Here is a 20312-nt window from a genome sequence, read left to right on the forward strand (position 1 = left end):
CGAGGCAGGATGGAATGGAGTCACACGCCAGGGGGTCGGACCAAAGTGAGGACAAGATGTTTACACCAGGCCCGAAAGTCTCACTTGGGCCAACCGCCCGCGTGGGAAATCGATATCGCGGCGCCGTTCGAAGGCCGCACTCTCGAGCCCGGCCTACCAGCCACCCCTTCCGCATCTCCGCCCACTTCCCCCCCCCCCAGCAGCCAATCGCTGACGCTGCGGCACATCCAGGTGCCGACCCAGCCAATCGCGGTTGAGGGTTAAAAAAATGAAGCTGAAGACCAATAGGAGCGCCGCTATTGCAACGAAAGGACCAGTGGCTACGTGCGACGGGTCACAACGGCGGCCAATGACTATGCTCATTTCAGGCGGCCAATGGGAGGCGGTGGCCCGGAGGAGATTTGGCGGTGGCTGCCCGGGACTGCGGGGCGGGGTTCGGGGTTCGAGCCAGAGTCCGGGGGGAAAGGGTGAGCCTGGAAACCCCGGGAGGTCCTCTGGAGGGCAGCGGCCGGCAGGAGGTGCGGTGGGAGGCGCGGCGGGAGGCTGCGCTTGGCAGGGGGTGGATAGAAACACCGATGCCTGGTGGGTGCCCATCGCGGCTCCTGCCCCAGCCAGCGAGGCTTTGGGCGGGGGGGGGGGGGGGGGTTGGGAGGAGGGGTGCGGGCCTCCTGGGTGCAGACGTCACTTCTACCGCATCTGCCAAGCTGGCTCTGCACCCAGTGGGGACGAGGAAGAAGGAAATGGGCATCCCCAGAACCCCATCCGTATTTTCTCAAATGGTAGCATATAATAATAGCGAACATTTATTAAGTATGTACCGCACGCCAGGCTCTGTGCTGAGCGCTTCCCCTCCCTCATCTCATTGAATCCTCCCAACACCCCTTTGGGGGAGAGACTGCTATATATGCCCATTTTCCAGACCAGGAAACAGGCTCAGAGAGGAGCTGATTCCTGAGGAATCTGGCATTGTGCTATGACGACATGCTCTTCTTCCCATCACTGTTTATTTTAAAACTGGAGAACTTGGAGGCTTGAGCCCTGGGCCTGGCTCTCGAAAAGTCCGGCAGCTGGATGAGGGGAGAGGGGAAACACAACCCCTCCTAGGCTCAGGGTAGTCAGCAGGGCCTGGGGTCGTTCGTGGGGGGTAGATGTGGGAGGCAGGAATCTTGGCCTGCAAAAGAAAGACGATCAGAACGATGGAATCAATAATAATGATTTTATTTTTGTTTTTGTCATATTTGTTATTTTTTCATGCCTGCATCAAGGGCTAGGTGCTGTGGGGATGTCACAGCCTTCTTTTCGTGGCAATGCTCTCCGCATCTTCGTTTTCCGATGGGGAAACTGAGGCCCAGTGTGGCTAAGTGACTTGCTTGAGTTGACACGGGGAGAGCCAAGATTCACTCCCTGGTCTTTCTGACCACACCTGCCTGCCTGGTGATTTAGGGAAGGTGGGTTCAAAGCAGGTTTTTATATTGGTGCATGTTTGTCCAATAAAGAGGTTCAGTGTTGTTCATGACAAACCTAACAGGTGTGGACGTGTACCCTAACTCCATCAGACAGATGTAGAAATGGGCTCAGAAGGGGAAATGGATGCCTAAAGTCACACAATGAGTGGGTTCTAGAATCTTCCCCTTAGGGCTAACATCTGGGGGCTGATGGCCTCTCTCTTTCTAGCCAAGCCAGCTGTCAAAAGCATGCCTCTGTGCCATTGGGGTGCCACCACCAGGGACAGCAGGCCTGATGGCGATGGAGCTCAGCCCATGGCCACCAGGGGAGGCCTGAAGGTCCTTCTGCACTGGGCTGGCCCTGGCGGCGGGGACCCCTGGGTCACCTTCAGCGAGGCCACACTGACCGCAGAGGAGGTCTGCATCCACATTGCACAAAAAGTCGGTGAGTCTGGGGCATCAGCCCTGTGGCAGGGGTGGAGGTGCTGACAGCTGCTGGGCCCATCCATCTGTCTGTCCGTCCGTCTGTCTGCCCGTTCATTCAGCAGACATTGAGCAACTACAGTGTGCCAGCCCCAAATCACTGCCTTTGGAGAGCTGATATTCCAATAGGAAAACTAGCAAGAAACACAATGAATAAGAAAACCACGTGAGAGGGACGCCTGGGTGGCTCAGTCGGTTAAGTGTCTGCCTTCGTTCGGCTCAGGTCACGATCTTGGGGTCCTGAGATCAAGCCCCACATCAGGCTCCCTGCTCAGCGGGGAGTCTGCTTCTCCCTCTGCCTCTCCCCACCCCAACTCGTGCTCGCTCACTCGCTCGCTGTCTCTCAAATAAATAAAATATTAAAAAAAAAAAAAACTATGTGGGAGAGCAGAGGTAGATGATGGAGAAAAATTAAAAATTCAGGAGAGGAGAGCCTGGCTGGCTCAGTTGGCAGGGCATGTGACTCTTGACTCCAAGTGAGGTGGGAGCCACAGAGGACTGTGAGCAAAGGAGGGACGTGACTGGACTCAGGCATCACAGGCGCTCTCTGGCTACTATGCAGGGAATAGACTGGCGGGTGAGGGTTGGGAACCGGGACACCAGGGTGGCAGTGACCTCCAGGTAGGAGATGAGGGGGAGAGGTCAGCCAGGGCCAGATCTTACGGTGCCTTAAATGCCAGAGGGAGGAGTCCAGCATTTACATTTATACTTTCTCCGGAGAGCAGTAAGGAACTGTGGAATGGCTGAAAGAGCCTGTAGTAGAGGTACCAAAAGTTGTCATTTCTTCTTCCAGAGGAGAAGAAAGTCTGTCCAATTGGACCTTGCTTATATGCCCCTTCCTCTGGGAAGTCCTCTCAAACGCCCTTCCCCACAACTGGATGGGGTCCTCATGGTGGATTTCTACCACACCTCGTACTTTCCCCTTGGTGGCTGATCCTTCAAGAGCTCTGACAGGTATCAGCAGAAGTGATGTGAAACATGCCCAGCAGAAGAAACAGTATGTGTAAAGAGCCTAGACCGCCTGATCGGTTTAAGGAAGCAAAAGATCTTAAGAGTAACTGGAGTGTCGGTTTCAAGAATTTGAAAAGGGAAGTAGGAATTGAAAGTGGAGCATAATTGTCAAGGTCCAGGTCATAGTTATTATTTCTTTTAAGATTTATTTATTTTAGTGAGGCGGGGGAGGGGCAGAAGGAGAGGGAGAGAGAGAGAATCCCGAGCAGACTCCCCGTTGAGCGTGAAGTCTGACTTGGGGCTCCGTCTTACAACCCTGAGATCATGACCTCATCCTAAATCAAGAGTCAGTTTAACCGACTGAGCCCCCCAGGCGCCCCCCAGGTCATGGTTATTCTGTGCTGAGGGGGTGGGGCTTTCTCATGGGGCAATGGGGAACCATGGAAGGTTTAAGCCAGAGAGTGAAAGAGTCAGATTGGTTCTTTGGGAAGTTGTCTTGCAAGGAGGCAGTCTCCTTCTGTGGGAGGCAGTACACTTGGACCCAGCAACTTTGGAAAGCCATTGGCATCATCCAACATTGTTGGAACATATATTCCCTGAGGCCACACAGTTCCACTTCTAGATATTCATCGTTCAGACGCTCAGCTCATGTGTTCTAGGAGACACATACGAGAATGTTGGGAGCTGCTTCATGTATCTTAGTGAAGAGTGGGAGACCATCTCAAAGTACCCTCTGCAGGAGAACACACAAATTGCAGTAAGGTTGAATGCTGGAAAGCTATACAATCAGGAAAAGGGAAATTTAACCAAAGTTACACATATCATTTGTGAAGTGTTGTTTTTTTTTTAATTTAATTTTTTTAAGTAATCTCTACACCCAACATGGGGCTTGAACTCATGACCCCAAGATCAAGAGTCACATGCGGGTGCCTGGGTGGCTCAGTTGGTTAGATGACTGCCTTCAGCTCGGGTCATGATCCTGGAGTCCCGGGATCGAGTCCCGCATCGGGCTCCCCGCTCAGCGGGGAGTCTGCTTCTCCCTCTGACCCTCCCCCCCTCATGCTCTCTCTCTCTCTCTCTCATTCTCTCAAATAAATAAATAAAACCTTTAAAAAAACAAAAAAGTCACATGCTCTACCGGCTGAGCTGGCCAGGCACCCCTCATGTGTGAGGTTTTAAAACCTGTTGTAGGGGCGCCTGGGTGGCTTAGTCGTTAAACATCTGCCTTTGGCTCAGGTCATGATCCCAGGGTCCGATCGAGCCCCACATCAGGATTCCTGCTCGGTGGGAAGCCTGCTTCTCCCTCTCCCACTCCCCCTGCTTGTGTTCCTGCTCTCGCTGTGTCTCTCTCTGTCAAATAAATAAAAATCTTTAAATAAATAAAACCTGTTGTAACATGAAAAAGTAAATTGTAGAAGGACACCTTTGTGTAATATTGCGTTTAGAGTTTATATCATTTGAGACTAGGTCATAGAGGATATGGGAATGATGAACTCTAGTTCAGGAGTATGGTTAACTCTTTGTGGCAAGGGAGAAGAGGTGGATGTAGGCAGGGGCAAGTTTTACGTCTTGCGGCTGTACTTTGGTGATGATAAATTATTCTGAATGGACTTAGATAACGTTTTCAAGTGATGTGTATAAAAGGATGCCTTGGGTGGCCGGTGTGGGGAATGGCAGCAAGTCTGGAGGCTGGGCTAGGGCTGGGCTTTGGGTTTGAAGGGTCCCAGAGATGGAGGATGCGGAAGAGCAGGCCTTGTGACCCATCTGATGTGGGTTTCGAGCGAAGGTGAGAACAAGGACCAAGTTCTAGCTTAAAAAACTGGGCAGACAAGAGGCAGGTTTGGGGACCTGGGATGAGGCCCCTTTAGAAGAAGGCACATCTAAGGGGGCTGTGATGTCCAGGGGGAGATAGCCAGGAAGTAGTTGAATATTCCTCCAGGGTTGGCGTTCAGAGAGAGACCCGGCAATGCGTTAGCAGTTTGTAGAGTTGGGCTGGTCGGTCTAGGGTAGGTTCTTGCTGCCCTTACAAGCAACCCCCCACGTTTTCCTGGGTCAAGACAATGAAGGTTTACCTAAAATCTAATGCAGGTTAGATGATTCACCTCTGTCTCATACCTTTGGCACAAGGGGTCTTTAACATCCCTGAGGCGGAGGAGATGTTAAGAGTTTATTTCCAGGCCTAGAAATCTGTGTGTCCCTTTCGCCAACATCCCATTGGCCAGAAACTGGTCCTGTGGCCCCATCCCAGCTGCAAAGGAGGATGGGAAATGTAGTCTGTGAAACCACAGCATGGTCACCATGTTTCATTGTCCTCTGTGGGCAGGAGGAGGCCCAGGGAGGGAAGGCCTGTGAGGGGAAACGGCAGGTCTGGGCATCCACAAGGCAGATGGCAGCAGGTGCTGCCTCCTGACCCTCTTTCTCTGTTCCTGACCCTCTGTTCCAGGCATCACTCCGTCCTGCCTCAATCTCTTTGCTCTCTTCGATGCCCAGGCTCAGGTCTGGCTGCCCCCAAACCACGTCTTGGAGATCTCCGGAGACATGAGCCTGACATTGTACTTCCGGATGAGGTGGGTGATGACCCCTTGGGAGCCTTGTCCCCTTTTGTTCTGTGCCCTTGCTCCCCTGTACCCCACCTTCCTGGAGCTGTCTTAAGTCTAAGTCCATGCTAAGCCCCAGCAGCGACCTCTCCATCCCGTCTTGCAGGTTTTATTTCCGGAACTGGCATGGCACGAATCCTCAGGAGCCGGCTGTATACCGCTGTGGGCCCCCAGGGCCCAAGTCTTCCTCAGAACAGGCAGAGCAGGGGATGCAACTGCTGGACCCAGCCTCCTTTGAGTACCTCTTTGAGCAGGTGTGTGTAGAGCTAGGGAAGTAGCACTATTTGTGAGGGACTTAGGGGTAGTTGAGGAGCCTCTCCTCTCTCCCCAATTCACTAAAGCTAATAGATTTCAACTCATGCCACCTTGGATCCTCTGGCCACCTGAACCGAAGGGTCCTGAGACACGGGATTGCACGGGAAAAAGTGCTGTGATCAATTCGGGATGTCTGCCACAGGCCGAGGGTTGAACAGAGGAGGCACACATGCTGTGTATTTGGCCTTTCCAGGAAACAGGGGTTCCCTCCCATCCCCAGGGTGGACAGAACCTGGGGAGGGAGTGGGTGCTCATGCCTCCCTTTCTGCCCAATCCCCGCCCAATCCCCAGGGCAAGCATGAGTTTGTGAATGACGTGGCATCGCTGTCAGAGCTGTCGAGCGAGGAGGAGATCCACCATTTTAAGAACGAGAGTCTGGGCATGGCCTTCCTGCATCTCTGCCACCTTGCTCTCTACCACGGCATCCCCCTGGGGAAGGTGGCCAAGAAGATCAGGTATCTGGGAATGGGGCGGCCACGGGCGTCTGGGAGCCGCGAGAGACCTCGCGTACTGCCGTGTTTTCATTCAACACTTATCTCTAGTACCTGCTGTATACCTGCGGTGGTACTAGCACTAGTTCTGGGTGTTGAGGCCGCAAGAGTAACAAGTCAGACAGCAGTCACCGCCCTCCCGGGCTCACATCTGGTGAAGGAGACAGGCAGTAAACAAAATACAAAAGTGAAAGGTCCAGTGTTTCCAATGGTGATAAATGCAGAGGGGAAAAATTAGGCAGGAAAGGAGGAAGAAGGAGAGTGTCAGAGAGGGAGAGGTGTACAATTTCAACTTGGGTGGTTCGGGGCTACCTCATTGAGAACATAGCATTCAAATTCAAAGGTGTGAAGGAAGTGAAGGTGGGAGGCTTGCGAGTGTCTGGGAGAAGAGCATTCTAAACAGAGAGCACATCCCGTGCAAAGACCCTGAGGCCTGCCTGATACGATGGAGGATGTGTGGCTGGAGCAGAGTGAGCTTGGAGAATTCCTTAGGATTCTGGGGAAGGACAGACACAGGGGTGTGGGGAGCTGGGAGCCAGCTGTGGGCTCCGCCATTGCCGTGAGGGCCCGGGTAATCAGGGTGCACTGCCTGGAGGAGGTACGGATCTTTGAGGACCAGCAGTGTTCCTTAAAGCACGTATCTTTTTGTCCCTGTTGCGTTATCACTCTGGAAGACTCGGGCTGGGACAGCGAAGTCCAGGGTGCTGGCAAGCCCAGAGGAAGTACCCTCTCTAGCCTGGACAGCAGAAAACACTTCCCAGGGGAGGTGACATTTCTGCTAAGACCTGAAGGTTGAGTCAGCTTGATCCCTATGTGGAATACGTTGGCAAAGCATTCTAGGCAGAGGGAAAAGCATATACAAAGGTCCAGAGGCAGTAGGCAGCAAAGGCCTGTTTCTTGGGGTTCTGAACTTGGAATACGAGGGCCCGAGAGCAGGAGTCCACAGGGCTCTAGTCAGGCGGCCTTTCTCCCAAGGGCCGTTGGGAGCCCTGGGAAGCCTGGAAGTGGGGACAGGAGTCAGCTAAAACCTCGAGCTTTAGGATCCCTCTGGCCGAGGGGTGGGAGAGAGGGACACGGAGAAATCTGTTACATAAGGGAGCTCTACTGGTTTGGATGCCAGACAGGCAGTGAGGGAAGGGGTGAGGGGGTGGGGCTTTGGGAGGAGCAGAGGGAGATTATCTGTTGATAATCATAACACCGGTGATAAAAGCAATATGACTTCTCCAACAGTGAGAGCCCCTGACGGTCACATCTTCCTTAGGATGTGCCAGTCAGCCGCCCTAATTGTCTCAGCCCTGGAGCTGGGCCCTGTCTGACCCACCTTAAGGAAGAGAAGACAGAGCTCTTTAGGGCCTGAGGAAGTTGTCCAAGAGCTGGGATTTTAGCCCCCTCGTCTCCTCCCGAATTCTGACCCCACCCAGCCTCCCTGCGCCGGCCCTTCCTTGTGTTCTCTTCTGCCCTGCATGACAGCCTGCCCATTTTCTAGACAAGGCAGCTGAGGTTCAGAGGGGCTAAGCCACTTGCCCAATGGCACCCGGCTAGGCCTGCAGCCCCGGGCTCCTGACCAGCCCTTCCTGGTTGTCCGCCCCCAGCTTCAAGGACTGCATCCCACGCTCCTTCCGGCTGCAGATCCGGCAGCACAACGCGCTCACGCGGCTGCGCCTGCGGAACATCTTCCGCAGGTTCGTGCGGGCCTTCCAGCCAGGCCACGTGTCACAGCAGGTCATCATGGTCAAATACCTGGCCACGCTCGAGCTGCTGGCACCCCGCTTTGGCACTGAGCGCCTGCCCGTGTGCCACCTGGAGCTGCCGGCCCAGGCCGTCGGGGAGCCCTACTACATCCGGGACGGCGGGCAGGCTCCCTCAGAGCCTGGGCCGGAGTTGGCCACCGGGCCCCCCACTCATGAGGTGCTGGTGACGGGCACGGGTGGCATCCAGTGGCGGCCGATACACGCAGAGGTGAGCAGAATGCCTCCTCCATCTAGCGGTCCAGGTCGGGCTGGGGCTGGGGCTCCTGCTCAGCTTTGGCCTTGGCCTCCAAGGGGGACTACCGTGAGCCTTTTCCCCACGTGGCTCTGGGCTATGTCTGTCTGTTCCCTGGGGTGGTTTTCCCGGGGAGTGTCCTCTGTCTCTACCCCCTGGGGACCTAATTTCTGGGGTCTGCACGTCTGAGGAACCCCTGTCTGGTATCTGGGGGTGCGAGCGCCCGGCTCTTCCTCTCTTCCTCCCTGAGTTCTGGCTTCTGGAGTGTGGATCTCTTGGGGGAGGGTCCCCATTCTATCAATGAAACAGACTCGAGTGCGGATGCCTGAGGAGCATCCCCAGTCCCTGCAGCTCCGGCCTCCCCCCAGGGAGAATGTGTGGGAGACTAAACGGGCATAGCCCTGCTTCATCCACCTGCCCCACGTGCTGGGTTTCCAGGGTCCCAGAGGTGATGGCAGCAGCAGGAATCCCCGTGCTGGCCCATTTGGGAAGAAAACCAAGGTCCCAGAGGTGGGCAACCAGCCCGAGGACAGGCCTCAGGAAGCGCCCTGGGCCTACTTCTGTGACTTCAAGGATATCACGCACGTGGTGCTGAAGGAACGCCACGTCAGCATCCGCTGTCAGGACAACAAGAGCCTGGTGGGGCCTGGGGCTGGGGGCTTGGCAGGGGGTGGGGGCACCTCTGGCCCGCGAGGCCTGCCTGATGTCCATCCGTCTGTACCCACTCCCCCCCCCACCCCTGCCCTTGCCCTGCAGGAGCTGACCCTGCCTTCCCGGGCCATGGCCCTGTCCTTGGTGTCGCTGGTGGACGGCTATTTCCGCCTGACCGCTGACTCGAGCCACTACCTGTGCCACGAGGTGGCTCCGCCACGGCTAGTGATGAGCATCCAGGACGGTATCCACGGACCCCTGCTGTGAGTGCTGGGGTGGGGGGGGTGGGGAACGGGCACGCGGGTGACGGGGCGAGGTGGCGGCCGCCAGCTAGACTGTCAGCTCTAGGCATGGGGAGGCGTGAATGCGGTGTGCGTGCCTGTTTCTGTGTATTCACGTCTTGGTGCGCGTTCACGTTAGTGTGTGGGAGTGCACGCACTCGCGTGTGCATGCATGCAGACGTGCACGCCAGTGGTGTAGGGGGAGAGAGGGCGCCTGCAGTGGTGTGGACACGTGTCATGACGGTACCAGGGTTTGGGACTGTCACCGTGCATGTCTGCACGTTTAGCAGCCCGCCTGGTGCGTGGCTGTGTTTTATGACTGCGTATAAAATCGTCGTTGCCTGTTCTGGCGGGTGATGGGATGGGTGGTTTTTGTGGAGCTGTGTGTTGCACAGACGCTGGTGGCCATTCACACGTCCGCGTGAGCGTTCACATCCCTGTGGGTGTGTGTCTGTCCCGGTCATTGGAGGTCCCGGCCTGTGCGGTTCTGTCCGGACACATGGGGCGGAGAACGTGCAGCGTCTGGGCTTCGGGGGCTCCTCAGACATGCATGTGGCCGTCCTGCATGCTGCTGGGTCAGAGGGTATGACTCCGAGCTTATGTGGTCATCATGCCTGTTTCTGGCTGTCCACCCATCCCACCTGTGACAGCAGGACTAGCCGTTGAGGTGTCTTGAGAGGTCTGACCCCTAGGAGCCTAGTCTTTACGCCAGAGGAGGGTGGAGTGGCCATTCTGTCTCTCGAGGGCCAGGGTGGTGCCAGGTCACTGCCCAGTGTGCGCCCCCCGACGGGGGTCCGTGGGCCCCATCCGCGGGTGTCCTTGTCTGTTTGGGTGGCTATAACAGTGCTGTTGAGTGGGTGATACAGAAACAGCGGACCTCACGGGGCGCCTGGGTGGCTCAGTTGTTAAGCGTCTGCCTTCGGCTCAGGTCATAGTCCCAGGTCCTGGGATCGAGCCCCACATCGGGCTCCCTGCTCCGCGGGGGGCCTGCGTCTCCCTCTCCCACTCCCCCTGCTTGTGTTCCCTCTCTCGCTGTGTCTGTCTGTCAAATAAATAAAATTAAAAAAACAAAAAAACAAAAAAAAACAGCGGACCTCGATTTATCACGGTTCTGGAGGCTGGAAGTCCTAAGTTCAAGGTGCAGGCAGGTCCAGTGTTTGGTGGAGAGCCCCCCACCCTGGTCCACAGACTGCCAGCTTCCGGCTGGGTCCTCACATGGGGCAAGGGGCAGGGGAGCTCTCTGCAGTCCTTTTTGTAAAAGGGCACAAATCCAATCCATGGGCTCTCCACCCTCTGCCTACTCAGCCCCTGGAGGCCCCACTTCCTTGCTCCATCATGTCGGGGGGGGGGTGGGTTTCGGCACAGGGGCTCTGGGGAGACACGGGCGTTCGGTGGACAGGAGCATGTGAGCCCCCGCGTGTGTGGGTGTCTGGGCCCGGGTGGTGGCGTCACGTGTCGTGCCTGTTTGTGCTCATGACAGTTGTCACCTCTGGGCCTGGGATGTCGAGGCCCCTATGCCACCCTGTCGCAGTGGGTGTGTCTGTGATTGTTGTGCGGTGCGTGTGTGACAGACTGCCCACCGTGTGGCAGAGTGGCTGGCTGGGCATGTGTCCATCCGGTATCTGATCGCTGTCTCCTGTCTCTGTGCGTTACTGGTTAGTGGCGCTGCCTGACCGTTGCCCCGCGCGCATGCCTGTCCCGGTACCTCTTTCATCCTGTGAGTTGTCCTGTGCGCAACAGCGTCACACTGGTGTGTGTATGTGCTCAGACTCCACGTCACCACATAAGTGCCCATGTCTGACATTTGTCCCAGCTGGGAGTGCCCCCCTACGGGCAGGTCCTGTGTGCCCCTGCTGCCAGGCGTGGGGCCCGCAGTACCCCCCCATCCCCTGACAGTGGCCCCCTTGTCCCCCGCAGGGAGCCATTTGTGCTGGCCAAGCTGCGGCCTGAGGATGGCCTCTACCTCATCCATTGGAGCACCAGCCACCTCAACCGCCTCATCCTCACGGTGGCCCAGCGTGAGCAGGTGGGCCTGGGGCGGGGGTCCTGGGCTGGGGCTGGGCGCGCTCCCTGCCTGGACCCCTGCTCACCGCCCCCCGCCCCGCCCCCCACCGCAGGCCCCGGGCACACAGCACCTGCACCTGCGTAAATTCCCCATTGAGCTGCAGGCCGGGGGCTTCATGCTGGAGGGCTGGGACCGGTCCTTCCCCAGCGTGCGGGAGCTGCGGGCTGCCCTCCAGGGTTGCTCCCTGCGGGCTGGTGATGACTGTTTCTCCCTGCGCCGCTGCTGCCTGCCTCGGCCGGGAGGTACGACGTGGGTGGCCCTAGGGTGGGGTGGGGGTGGCATCTCCTCCCTCGCCCCCCCCCACAACCCAGGCCAGCCCTTGGTGATGCCACCTCAACCCCCCAGAGATCTCCAACCTCATCATCATGCGGGGGCATCGGGCCAGCACTGGTCCGCCCAACCTCAGCCAGCTCAGCTTCCACCGGATCTGCCAGGATGACATCACCCAGGTGCGTGTGGTCAGAGCTCTCTGGGGCCCCTGGGGCACTGGGGAGGGCAGCCCCGAGTGCCCGTCATGGAGATGCTCTGTGCCCTATTCCTCCAGCTGTCCCACTTGGGCCAAGGCACGAGGACCAATGTGTATGAGGGCATCTTACGAGTGGGGGGCAGAGGCCCCAAGGAGGGCACTGCCAATGATGAGGACCCCCCCACGCCCGGTGGGGACTGTGGGCAAGAGCTCCGAGTGGTACTCAAGGTGCTGGACCCCAGTCACCACGACATCGCCCTGGTGAGTGAGCACAGCTGGGCGGGGGGCGGGGGTGTGGGCAGGGGGAGGGCTGCAGGGGTCAGGGTCTGCGGCCGCCTGACCTGCCCCGTCCCCACAGGCCTTCTACGAGACAGCCAGCCTCATGAGCCAGGTTTCCCACGTGCACCTGGCCTTTGTACACGGCATCTGCGTGCACGGCTCTGAGAGTGAGTGAGCCCTGGTGCGCCCACTTGCACCCCCGCTCACACCTGCCCCCGTTTGCAGGCTGCACCCCGCTTATGCCCACTCCCTGGGTTGGACCCCAACCCTCAGCCTGTGTCTTCCTCGCCCCTGACTCCGTGCTCCACCTTGACCATGGTCCCTGACTACACACCTCAACCTGTGACTACTTGACCTTCAACCTGTACCCCAACCACTGACTATATTCCGACACTCCCCGGACTACACCTTGACTCTTACCTTGTCTCAGTGCTGGCTACACCCTCACCCTTGACCCACACCCTGACACCTGGCTATATCCCTAGCTCCATCACCACCTAACACCTCTACCACCCAGCCTCTGTTTACCCGCTGACCCCCACCGGCACTGTGGGACCCCATGCGGACACCAGCACTTCTGGGCACCCCAGTCCTCCCAGACCTCAGCTCCTGCTCTACCCCCACCCCTACGCTTACTCTGCATGTACCTCAAAACTCCTTGTCCAGCTAGTAGCCCTCAGATCCGCAGCCCCATGTGTCTGTCTCTCTTGCTTTCCCTCCAACGCTGGTCGACACCCCATGAGCACCCGAAGCCTGTGGGATCCTCTCATGACTTAGGCCCCAGCCTCAAGCTCCGCACCTCCACTTGTCTACACCCGCCCGCAGTTTCCCAGTCCCGTCCTCAGCTTTGTCACTTACGTGTCAGCTTTGCCCAGCTCCCCCTCCTAGACTCAGATGTCAGCATTCATCTCTTCCCCACCCTGCACCCACATTGCCTACCTCCCTCCTGCGTCTCCCCTCACCCGAGTCGCTCGCAAGCCGCTCCCTGCATCTCTGCCCCAGCGCCTTCCCCACCCAGCGTCCCAGCCCCCATGTCCTGACCCCCGAGTCCTGGAGGGGGGAGGCAGGTGGGCAGCCTCTGCAGCGGCCGGGCCTTTGCAGACATCATGGTAACAGAGTACGTGGAGCACGGGCCCCTGGACGTGTGGCTGCGGCGGGAGAAGGGCCACGTGCCTGTGGCCTGGAAGGTGGCCGTGGCCCAGCAGCTGGCCAGCGCCCTCAGCTATCTGGTGCGTGGCCTCTGGGTGGGGCCGGGATCGATGGGGTGTGCCACGGTGGCCTCGGCATCGGGTGTGGGGGCCTGAACACATGACTGCATCTACACACTGGCCCTGGGGGATCTTTCCACGAACCTCTTCTGCTCACACACCCCTGTGGCTCCCATCTCCCCCAGGAGAAGAACGCCTCACCCCTCTATGTCCCATGGGGCCTGACCTCAGCCCCTCTGTCACTCCCTCTTGCCATTCGTCCCAGCTCCTCCTGGTCCCCAGTCACCCCAGTTTCCAGAGCACCTCTGTGTGCCTGGCTCTGTCCTAAGCCTTGAGGATACACTAGAGAACAAAACAAAAAGTCTCTGTCGCTAGGGAGCGGGTATTTTAGTTGGGAGGGGCAAACAAATGATGATTAACTACTCTACAGAGTATTTTAGAAAGTCGTGACAACTTGTGGGAGAAAAGCAGGGGTGGGGTTAAGGAGTTGCTACAGTCCGGGGAAGAGGTGAAGTTTTAAATAGATGGGTGGGGGACGGCCCCACTAAGGTGACCCAAAGGTGAGGAAGGAGCCTTGCGGGCGTCTGGGGAAGTGCATTCCAGGCAGCGGGAATAGCCAGTGCAAAGGCCCTGGGGCAGGAGCTTGCCTGGTGTGGTTGGAGGACAGCAGTTGGACCCGACCACGAGCTTTGGCCACCAGCTCCGGGAGGACAGGAAGGACCTCCTGGGTACCCAGTGCTGCCCCACCACAATGCCAATGTATTTGGATCCCCATGATTGTTTTTGTTTTGTTTGACCATGATTATTTTTCTCACGTGGGCCGTCCCTGTGGAGACCACGTGGGATGGGAGTGGGGCCAGCATCTATAGCTCCCCCCCCCCCCGCCGCCTCGCCCCGTGGTCACGCCCCCTTTCCACCCCACCACAGGAAGACAAGAGCCTGGTTCATGGTAATGTGTGTGGCCGGAACATCCTGCTGGCGAGGCTGGGACTGGCAGAGGGCACTAGCCCCTTCATCAAGCTGAGCGACCCTGGTGTGGGCCTGGGTGCCCTTTCTAGGGAGGGTGAGGACCCGGGCAGGGCTGGGTACAGGGACAGGCTTCCCTCCCACTCTTTTCACCCTCGCTGACCTCTGACCCTGGCCCCTAGAGCGGGTGGAGCGGATCCCCTGGACAGCCCCCGAGTGCCTATCTGGCGGAGCCAACAGCCTAACCACTGCAGCCGATAAATGGGGCTTTGGTGCCACCCTCCTGGAGATCTGCTTTGACGGGGAGGCCCCTCTGCAGGGCCGTGGCCCTTCTGAGGTATGTCCAGGGCATCTCTGGGCCCTTCCTACAGAGGGGATTGGTACCTCCAAGGAGTCTAGAGGGCACATTCAGGGTCCTGAGCTGCCTCCCCTCTGGCCGTGTAGCCTCACGTATATAGGTGGCCTCATCTCTCTGGGGCTCCATCTGGTTATCTGTCAGTTGGGGTTAACAGCCTCTACCCCAGAAGGTTGTTGGGACACACAGCAAGTAAGTGACATGGTTCAGTTTTAAGCAGAGCGATCAGGGCCGTCATGGGAGAAGCCACAGGCTGTGGGGGTGAGGGAGGACCAGAGGACTCCCCTGAACCAGCTGAGGGGTCCGGCAAGGCTTCCCAGAGAAGGTTTTAATCTAAGTACAGAAGTGTTGCAGTGACCCAGGCTAGGAAGTGCAGCCTAGCAGAGGTCACGGCATCTACAAAGGCCCAGAGGCCTCAGATTGTGGTTGGCACTTCCAGGAGGCAGAGAGTGGAGGAGCCAGGGCAGGAAGGGCCTAGTGTGAGCTGCTCTCGAGCACAGCAGAGTCAGCTGGACTTGGGGTTGAGCCCCGGCTCTGCAGTGGTGGCCAAGTCCGCTCCCCTCCGCCAAGCCTCAGTCGCGTCATCAGGAAAATGGGAATGACCGGAACAAGGACCTAGCCTGCTCTGGGAGCTTGACTGTCTTTTGGGGAAGGGGCCTGGAGGTGGGTGGTGGGCACTGACTGCTGTGGGTCTCCTTCCCGGCAGAAAGAGTGCTTCTACCAGAAGCAGCACCGGCTTCCTCAGCCCTCCTGCCCGGAGCTGGCCACACTCACCAGCCAGTGCCTGACCTATGAACCAGCTCAGCGGCCCTCCTTCCGCACCATCCTGCGTGACCTCACTCAGCTGCAGCCCCAAAGTGAGCCCCGCCACATTGCCAGGACTCCTGCTTATGCCTGCCCGGCGCGCCTGAGGTTTCTGCCCAGTGACTCATGTCACGTGTGACAGCGTCTTACGGGCGTTCGAATGCCTGTGCTGAGACCATCCCAGGTGTCCATTAGGATGCAGCCACTTCTGCATTTTGGACATGACAGAATTTTCCAGCCGTTGCAAAAAAAAAAAAAAGTTTCCTTATAATTTGAGATCAGATGCTGGGGGAGCGGTGGCCCCCTCTCTGTGCCCCCAAGTGTGGGCCTGCTGGGGAGGAGGCCGGGGTTCAGGGACACCCACTGTGGCTCTTCTAGATCTTGCTGACCTCTTGGCTGTGAACCCCGACTCGCCTGCGTCAGACCCCACCATTTTCCACAAGCGCTATTTGAAAAAGATCCGGGATCTGGGCGAGGTGAGGGGCCTCGGGCCTGGGGCAGGCCTGAAGGTAACTGTGGAAATATGGGTGGGGCCTGGCCTAGAAGACCTTCGGCCTCAAGGGCGGCTCTAATGCTTTGAGGAGTCCTTGCCCCGAAGGAGACCCACTAACACGGAGTAGGTGGGGCCTAGGATTTTCCGAACGGACCCGGCTGGGGGCGGGGCCTGCGGAGCCGGGGTAGGGCCGAGCCGCCTGCGTGTTCCCCGGGCCAGGGTCATTTCGGCAAGGTCAGCCTGTCCTGCTACGACCCCACGAACGACGGCACCGGCGAGATGGTGGCCGTGAAGGCCCTCAAGGCGGACTGCGGCCCCCAGCTCCGCAGCGGCTGGAGGCGGGAGATCGACATCCTGCGCACGCTCTACCACAAGCACATCGTCAAGTACAAGGGCTGCTGCGAGGACCCAGGTGGGCGGGACCGGCAGGGCCTGCGGCCAGTTAGAGCTTCTGGCTGGAGCCACCGGCCCGAGGACGCGCTAGGGCGGCTGCGGCCGGGCTGCCCCCTTCCCGCCTGGGCCCCCCTGCTGGGGCACCTGGGGATGCGTTTTAGGGTGGGCTGGCCCGCTTGAGGCCTGGACCTGGTGTGGGCGAGGCAGGGCCCCACCTTGCGGGGGGGGGGGGGAGAAGCTGTGGGGCTCAGAACGGGCGGCCCCCAGCCCCTGCGTCCATCGCCCGCGTGGGCCACCCGTCTCCCGCATCAGGCGAGAAGTCGGTGCAGCTGGTCATGGAGTACGTGCCCCTGGGAAGCCTGCGGGACTACCTGCCCCGGCACAGCGTGGGCCTGGCGCAGCTGCTTCTCTTCGCCCAGCAGATCTGTGAGGTGGGCCCACCGGCCCCTGTTCCTTGCGCCCGGCCCCCTCCTCCTCGGCCTGGCCTGATGGCCCCATACCGTCTGCTCACCAGTCCCCACTCCTGGGCTGGCTCCGCAGCCCACCCAGTTTCCAGCAGCTTAGTCCCTCCCGATTCTCTGCACCCCTGCTGCCAGCCCCGCGCCCTTCTGCTGCTCCCAGCCGCCACCCTGCCCGCGCCTGCCTGGTCCCCGCAATCCTGACCTGACTGACCCCCCACCCCCCCACCCCCTTCCAGTTCGGCCCCGCGCTCCTCAGGCTCTGCCCTGCCCCACTGAGCCTGACTCGCCCTTCCCCCAGGGCATGGCCTACCTTCACGCACAGCACTACGTGCACCGAGACCTGGCTGCCCGCAACGTGCTGCTGGACAACGACAGGCTGGTCAAAATCGGGGACTTTGGCCTAGCCAAGGCTGTGCCTGAAGGCCATGAGTACTACCGCGTGCGGGAAGATGGGGACAGCCCCGTATTCTGGTGACCAGACAGGACCCGACTGGAGTGGGGTGTCAGGGTCACCTTTAGCAGACAGGGTGAAGGGGATAGATGCTGGGGTCTCAGATGACAGTGCCTGGTCCCAGGGAAACTGCCTGCCCCCCCCCCCCGCAAGGATGGGGCCCTGACTGGGACCAGAGAGCCCCTAAGCCCCAGGTAAGGACTCCCAGCTGGTCTGGCCCAAGGCCTGAGTGCCTCATCCCCCCCAGGTATGCCCCAGAGTGCCTGAAGGAGTGTAAGTTCTACTATGCATCTGACGTCTGGTCCTTCGGGGTCACCATGTATGAGCTGCTGACCTACTGTGACTCCAGCCAGAGCCCCCCGTCGGTGAGAGCCAGGCCCTCAGCCCCACCCCAAAGCAGAGGCGCTAGAAAGGCACGCCTTGGATTCCCAGCTCTCCCACTGTAGGGAGTGCTTAACCCACCTGGGCTTCCCAGTGCCACGGTGTAAAACGGGCCCCTTGCAATGGCGGTGGGCACTGGACTATGATCGGGACAGAAACCCACTCAAATAGAAGCCGCTTATTCAACCGTTTGCAGCCGGAGAGGCACAGACTGACTCAGATGCTCAGCCGTCCTCAGGAGACCCATTTTTCTCCATCTCCGCCCAGCTGCTCTCTGGTAGCAGCTCAGGCAGGTCCCCGCCCCCGCCCCCCTAGCCCTTCAGGCGACCCCCTAGCCCTTCAGGCGCTCAGCCTCCCAGCTGAGGGATCCAAAGGGCCTCCTTCCCCCCCCCACCCCCCCACCCCCCCGCATAATTGAGGAATTTCTGATTGGCCCAGTTTGGCTCCTGGGTCTACCACGGAGCCTATCACTGTGTAGCCACAAGCCACGGTCATTGGCCAGGCCTGGGCTGGGGGAGGAACTAAGGCTAGCTTAGGAGTTTGTTTATTTTTAAAGATTTTATTTCTTTTACAGAGAGAGACACAGGGAGAGAGGGAACACAAGCAGGGGGAGTGGGAGAGGGAGAGGGAGAAGCAGGCTCCCCGTGGAGCAGGGAGCCCGATGCGGGGCTCGATCCCAGGACCCTGGGATCATGACCTGAAACGAAGGCAGACGCTTAAGGACTGAGCCACCCAGGCGCCCCTAGGCTAGGAGTTTGTCCCAAAGCAAATCAGAGTGCCATTGTAAGAAAGGGGGGAGAAAAGATTCTGGACAGATGGAAACAGTTTGCCGAGAGACTTAATAGCAAACCCCTACTTCAGACTTACTCTATGAGTATTAGTTACCTAACTATCACAATAACCCAGTGGTAGATGTGACGACCCCATTTTACAGGTGAGTAACCCGAGGCCCAGAGAGATGAGGTCATAAATCTAGTTAATGCACCAAGAACTGGTAGAGGTGGGACTGGCACCCCTGTACCTGCAAGCTTCTGACCTCTACCTAGGGAGACTTGCCTCCTGAAAAGAGCTGGTCTTGTTTTCGTGCAGAAATTCATCGAGCTCATAGGCCTCACCCAGGGGCAGATGACGGTGCTGAGGCTCACTGAGCTGCTGGAACGAGGGGAGAGGCTGCCCCGGCCAGAGAGATGTCCTTGTGAGGTGAGACCCCCCCCCCGCCCTTTTCACCTCCCTGCCATCGGACTGCAGAGAGAGCAGCCCCCACAGCCCCACTTTTTTCCTGCCCAGATCTATCTCCTCATGAAGAACTGCTGGGAGGCAGAGGCTTCATTCCGCCCCACCTTCCAGAACCTCATACCCATTCTCAAGACAGTCCAGGAGAAATACCAAGGCCAGGCTGCCTCCGTGTTCAGTGTGTGCTGAAGCCTACCAGCAGCTCGGGGCGGGGTGGGGTGGGGGGACTGGAGCAGGCACCCACCCAGAGGGCCTCCCTGCCCCCAGAGGAACCTGTCAGGGAGAGGTCGGCCTTACCATTCCCCGTGCCTTATTCCTGACTGGCGATCCCACCTCTGTGAAGTGACTTTCCTTCTGTCTTACTCCCTTTGGGTTGCTGTAACAATCCCACAGATGGGGTGGCTTATAGACAAATTTATTTCTCACAATTCGGGAGGCTGGGAAGTCCCAGATCAGGACTCCAGCATAGTCATGTTTTGCCGAAGGCCCTCGTCTTGGTTCATAGCCCACATCTTCTGGCTGTGTCCTCATAGGGTGGGGGGAACTCGGGATCTCTCTGGAGTCCCTTTTATAAGGAGACTTAGGAAGGCTCCACCCTCATGACCTAGCACCTGCCAAAGGCCCACCTCCTAATACCATCACGTCGGGCATTGGGATTTCAACGGGAGAATTTTGAGGCTATGCAGCCCTTCAAACTGCCATACCGTCCACGGTTGTGAGCCTGGCACAGGCGTCCGAGGGACCCAGGACAAGCAAGGACCTAATCAGGCCCTTGAATCCGATCTTTTTGCCACCCCCTCAGCTCCCAGCCTTAGTTAACACCCACCATTTCCAATAGCTGGTAATAAACTCATCTTTTCTCTGCTGGAGGCTGTGATCCTTGGGCCCTTCTTCAGCAAGTGCTTGCTCTCGTAGGGACTGCAGCTAGAGCAGGGTACTGCAGAAGAAGCCAGACTAAACTCTTCGACCTTTGCTCACCTCTGAGTCACCAGCTAGCAGGCCAGTACCTAGAGCACAGAAGGCTCCCAGTAACTACTTGCTACATAGATCAACAGAGGATGGAGGCCTTGGAGGGGCTCTACCCCACGTAGATAAGCCTGCCAGGTTCACCCTTTCCTGCCTGTGTGACTTCAGGCAAATGGCTCTCCCTCTCTGGACCTTAGTTCTCAACTCTGAACTGGGCATGGTCATGCTTGCTACCTCAGAGGACTAATGTAAATAGCTAATGAGGTTCTTTATGTCAGAGGCTTAGCAGAGACACATGGAAACAATGTACTTAATAAACATTTGATATTGTTGTTAATCCGGTGTTTGCCAAAGTGTTTATTTTTTTAAAGGAAATGATTTATTTTTGCTTTTTTTTTTCCTAAAGATGTATGAATTTGAGAGAGAGCAAGCACGAGCGGGAGGGGCAGAGAGAGAGGAAGAGAGAATCTCAAGCAGACTCCCCATGTGTGGAGCCCAGCACAGGGCTTGATCTCACGATCCTGAGGTCAGGATCCTGAGATCACAACTTGAGCCAAAACCAAGAGTCCCAACGCTTAACCCACTGCACCACCC

At 58.1% G+C, this 20312-nt stretch overlaps 1 protein-coding gene across 4 annotated transcripts; it reads left to right on the top strand.

Annotated features, from left to right (window-relative positions):
• The first annotated feature begins 383 nt into the window (after positions 1-383).
• On the top strand, positions 384-20055 carry TYK2 (tyrosine kinase 2). Of its 4 annotated transcripts, none has more exons than XM_028088803.1 (25): positions 391-467; positions 1266-1448; positions 1675-1890; positions 5323-5446; positions 5583-5730; positions 6083-6246; positions 7875-8241; positions 8704-8904; positions 9022-9179; positions 11115-11223; positions 11315-11504; positions 11608-11711; positions 11807-11989; positions 12087-12174; positions 13109-13236; positions 14143-14278; positions 14364-14518; positions 15243-15393; positions 15719-15816; positions 16053-16245; positions 16539-16657; positions 16986-17158; positions 17386-17503; positions 18609-18719; positions 18807-20055. In XM_028088803.1, the coding sequence occupies exons 3-25, from the start codon at positions 1695-1697 to the stop codon at positions 18939-18941; spliced, it is 3549 nt and encodes a 1182-aa protein (XP_027944604.1). In that variant the 5' UTR covers positions 391-467; positions 1266-1448; positions 1675-1694; the 3' UTR covers positions 18942-20055. The 4 variants fall into 4 exon arrangements, with proteins under 4 accessions (XP_027944600.1, XP_027944604.1, XP_027944599.1 ...); XM_028088802.2 differs by having other exon boundaries at positions 437-518; XM_028088799.2 differs by lacking the exon at positions 1266-1448 and having other exon boundaries at positions 384-467.
• Positions 20056-20312: the final 257 nt, after the last annotated feature.

Source organism: Eumetopias jubatus, unplaced genomic scaffold (genome assembly GCF_037043125.1).
Source record: "Eumetopias jubatus isolate StellerSeaLion01/CBP00866 unplaced genomic scaffold, mEumJub1_p1.0 scaffold_1, whole genome shotgun sequence".
NCBI lineage: Eukaryota > Metazoa > Chordata > Mammalia > Carnivora > Otariidae > Eumetopias > Eumetopias jubatus.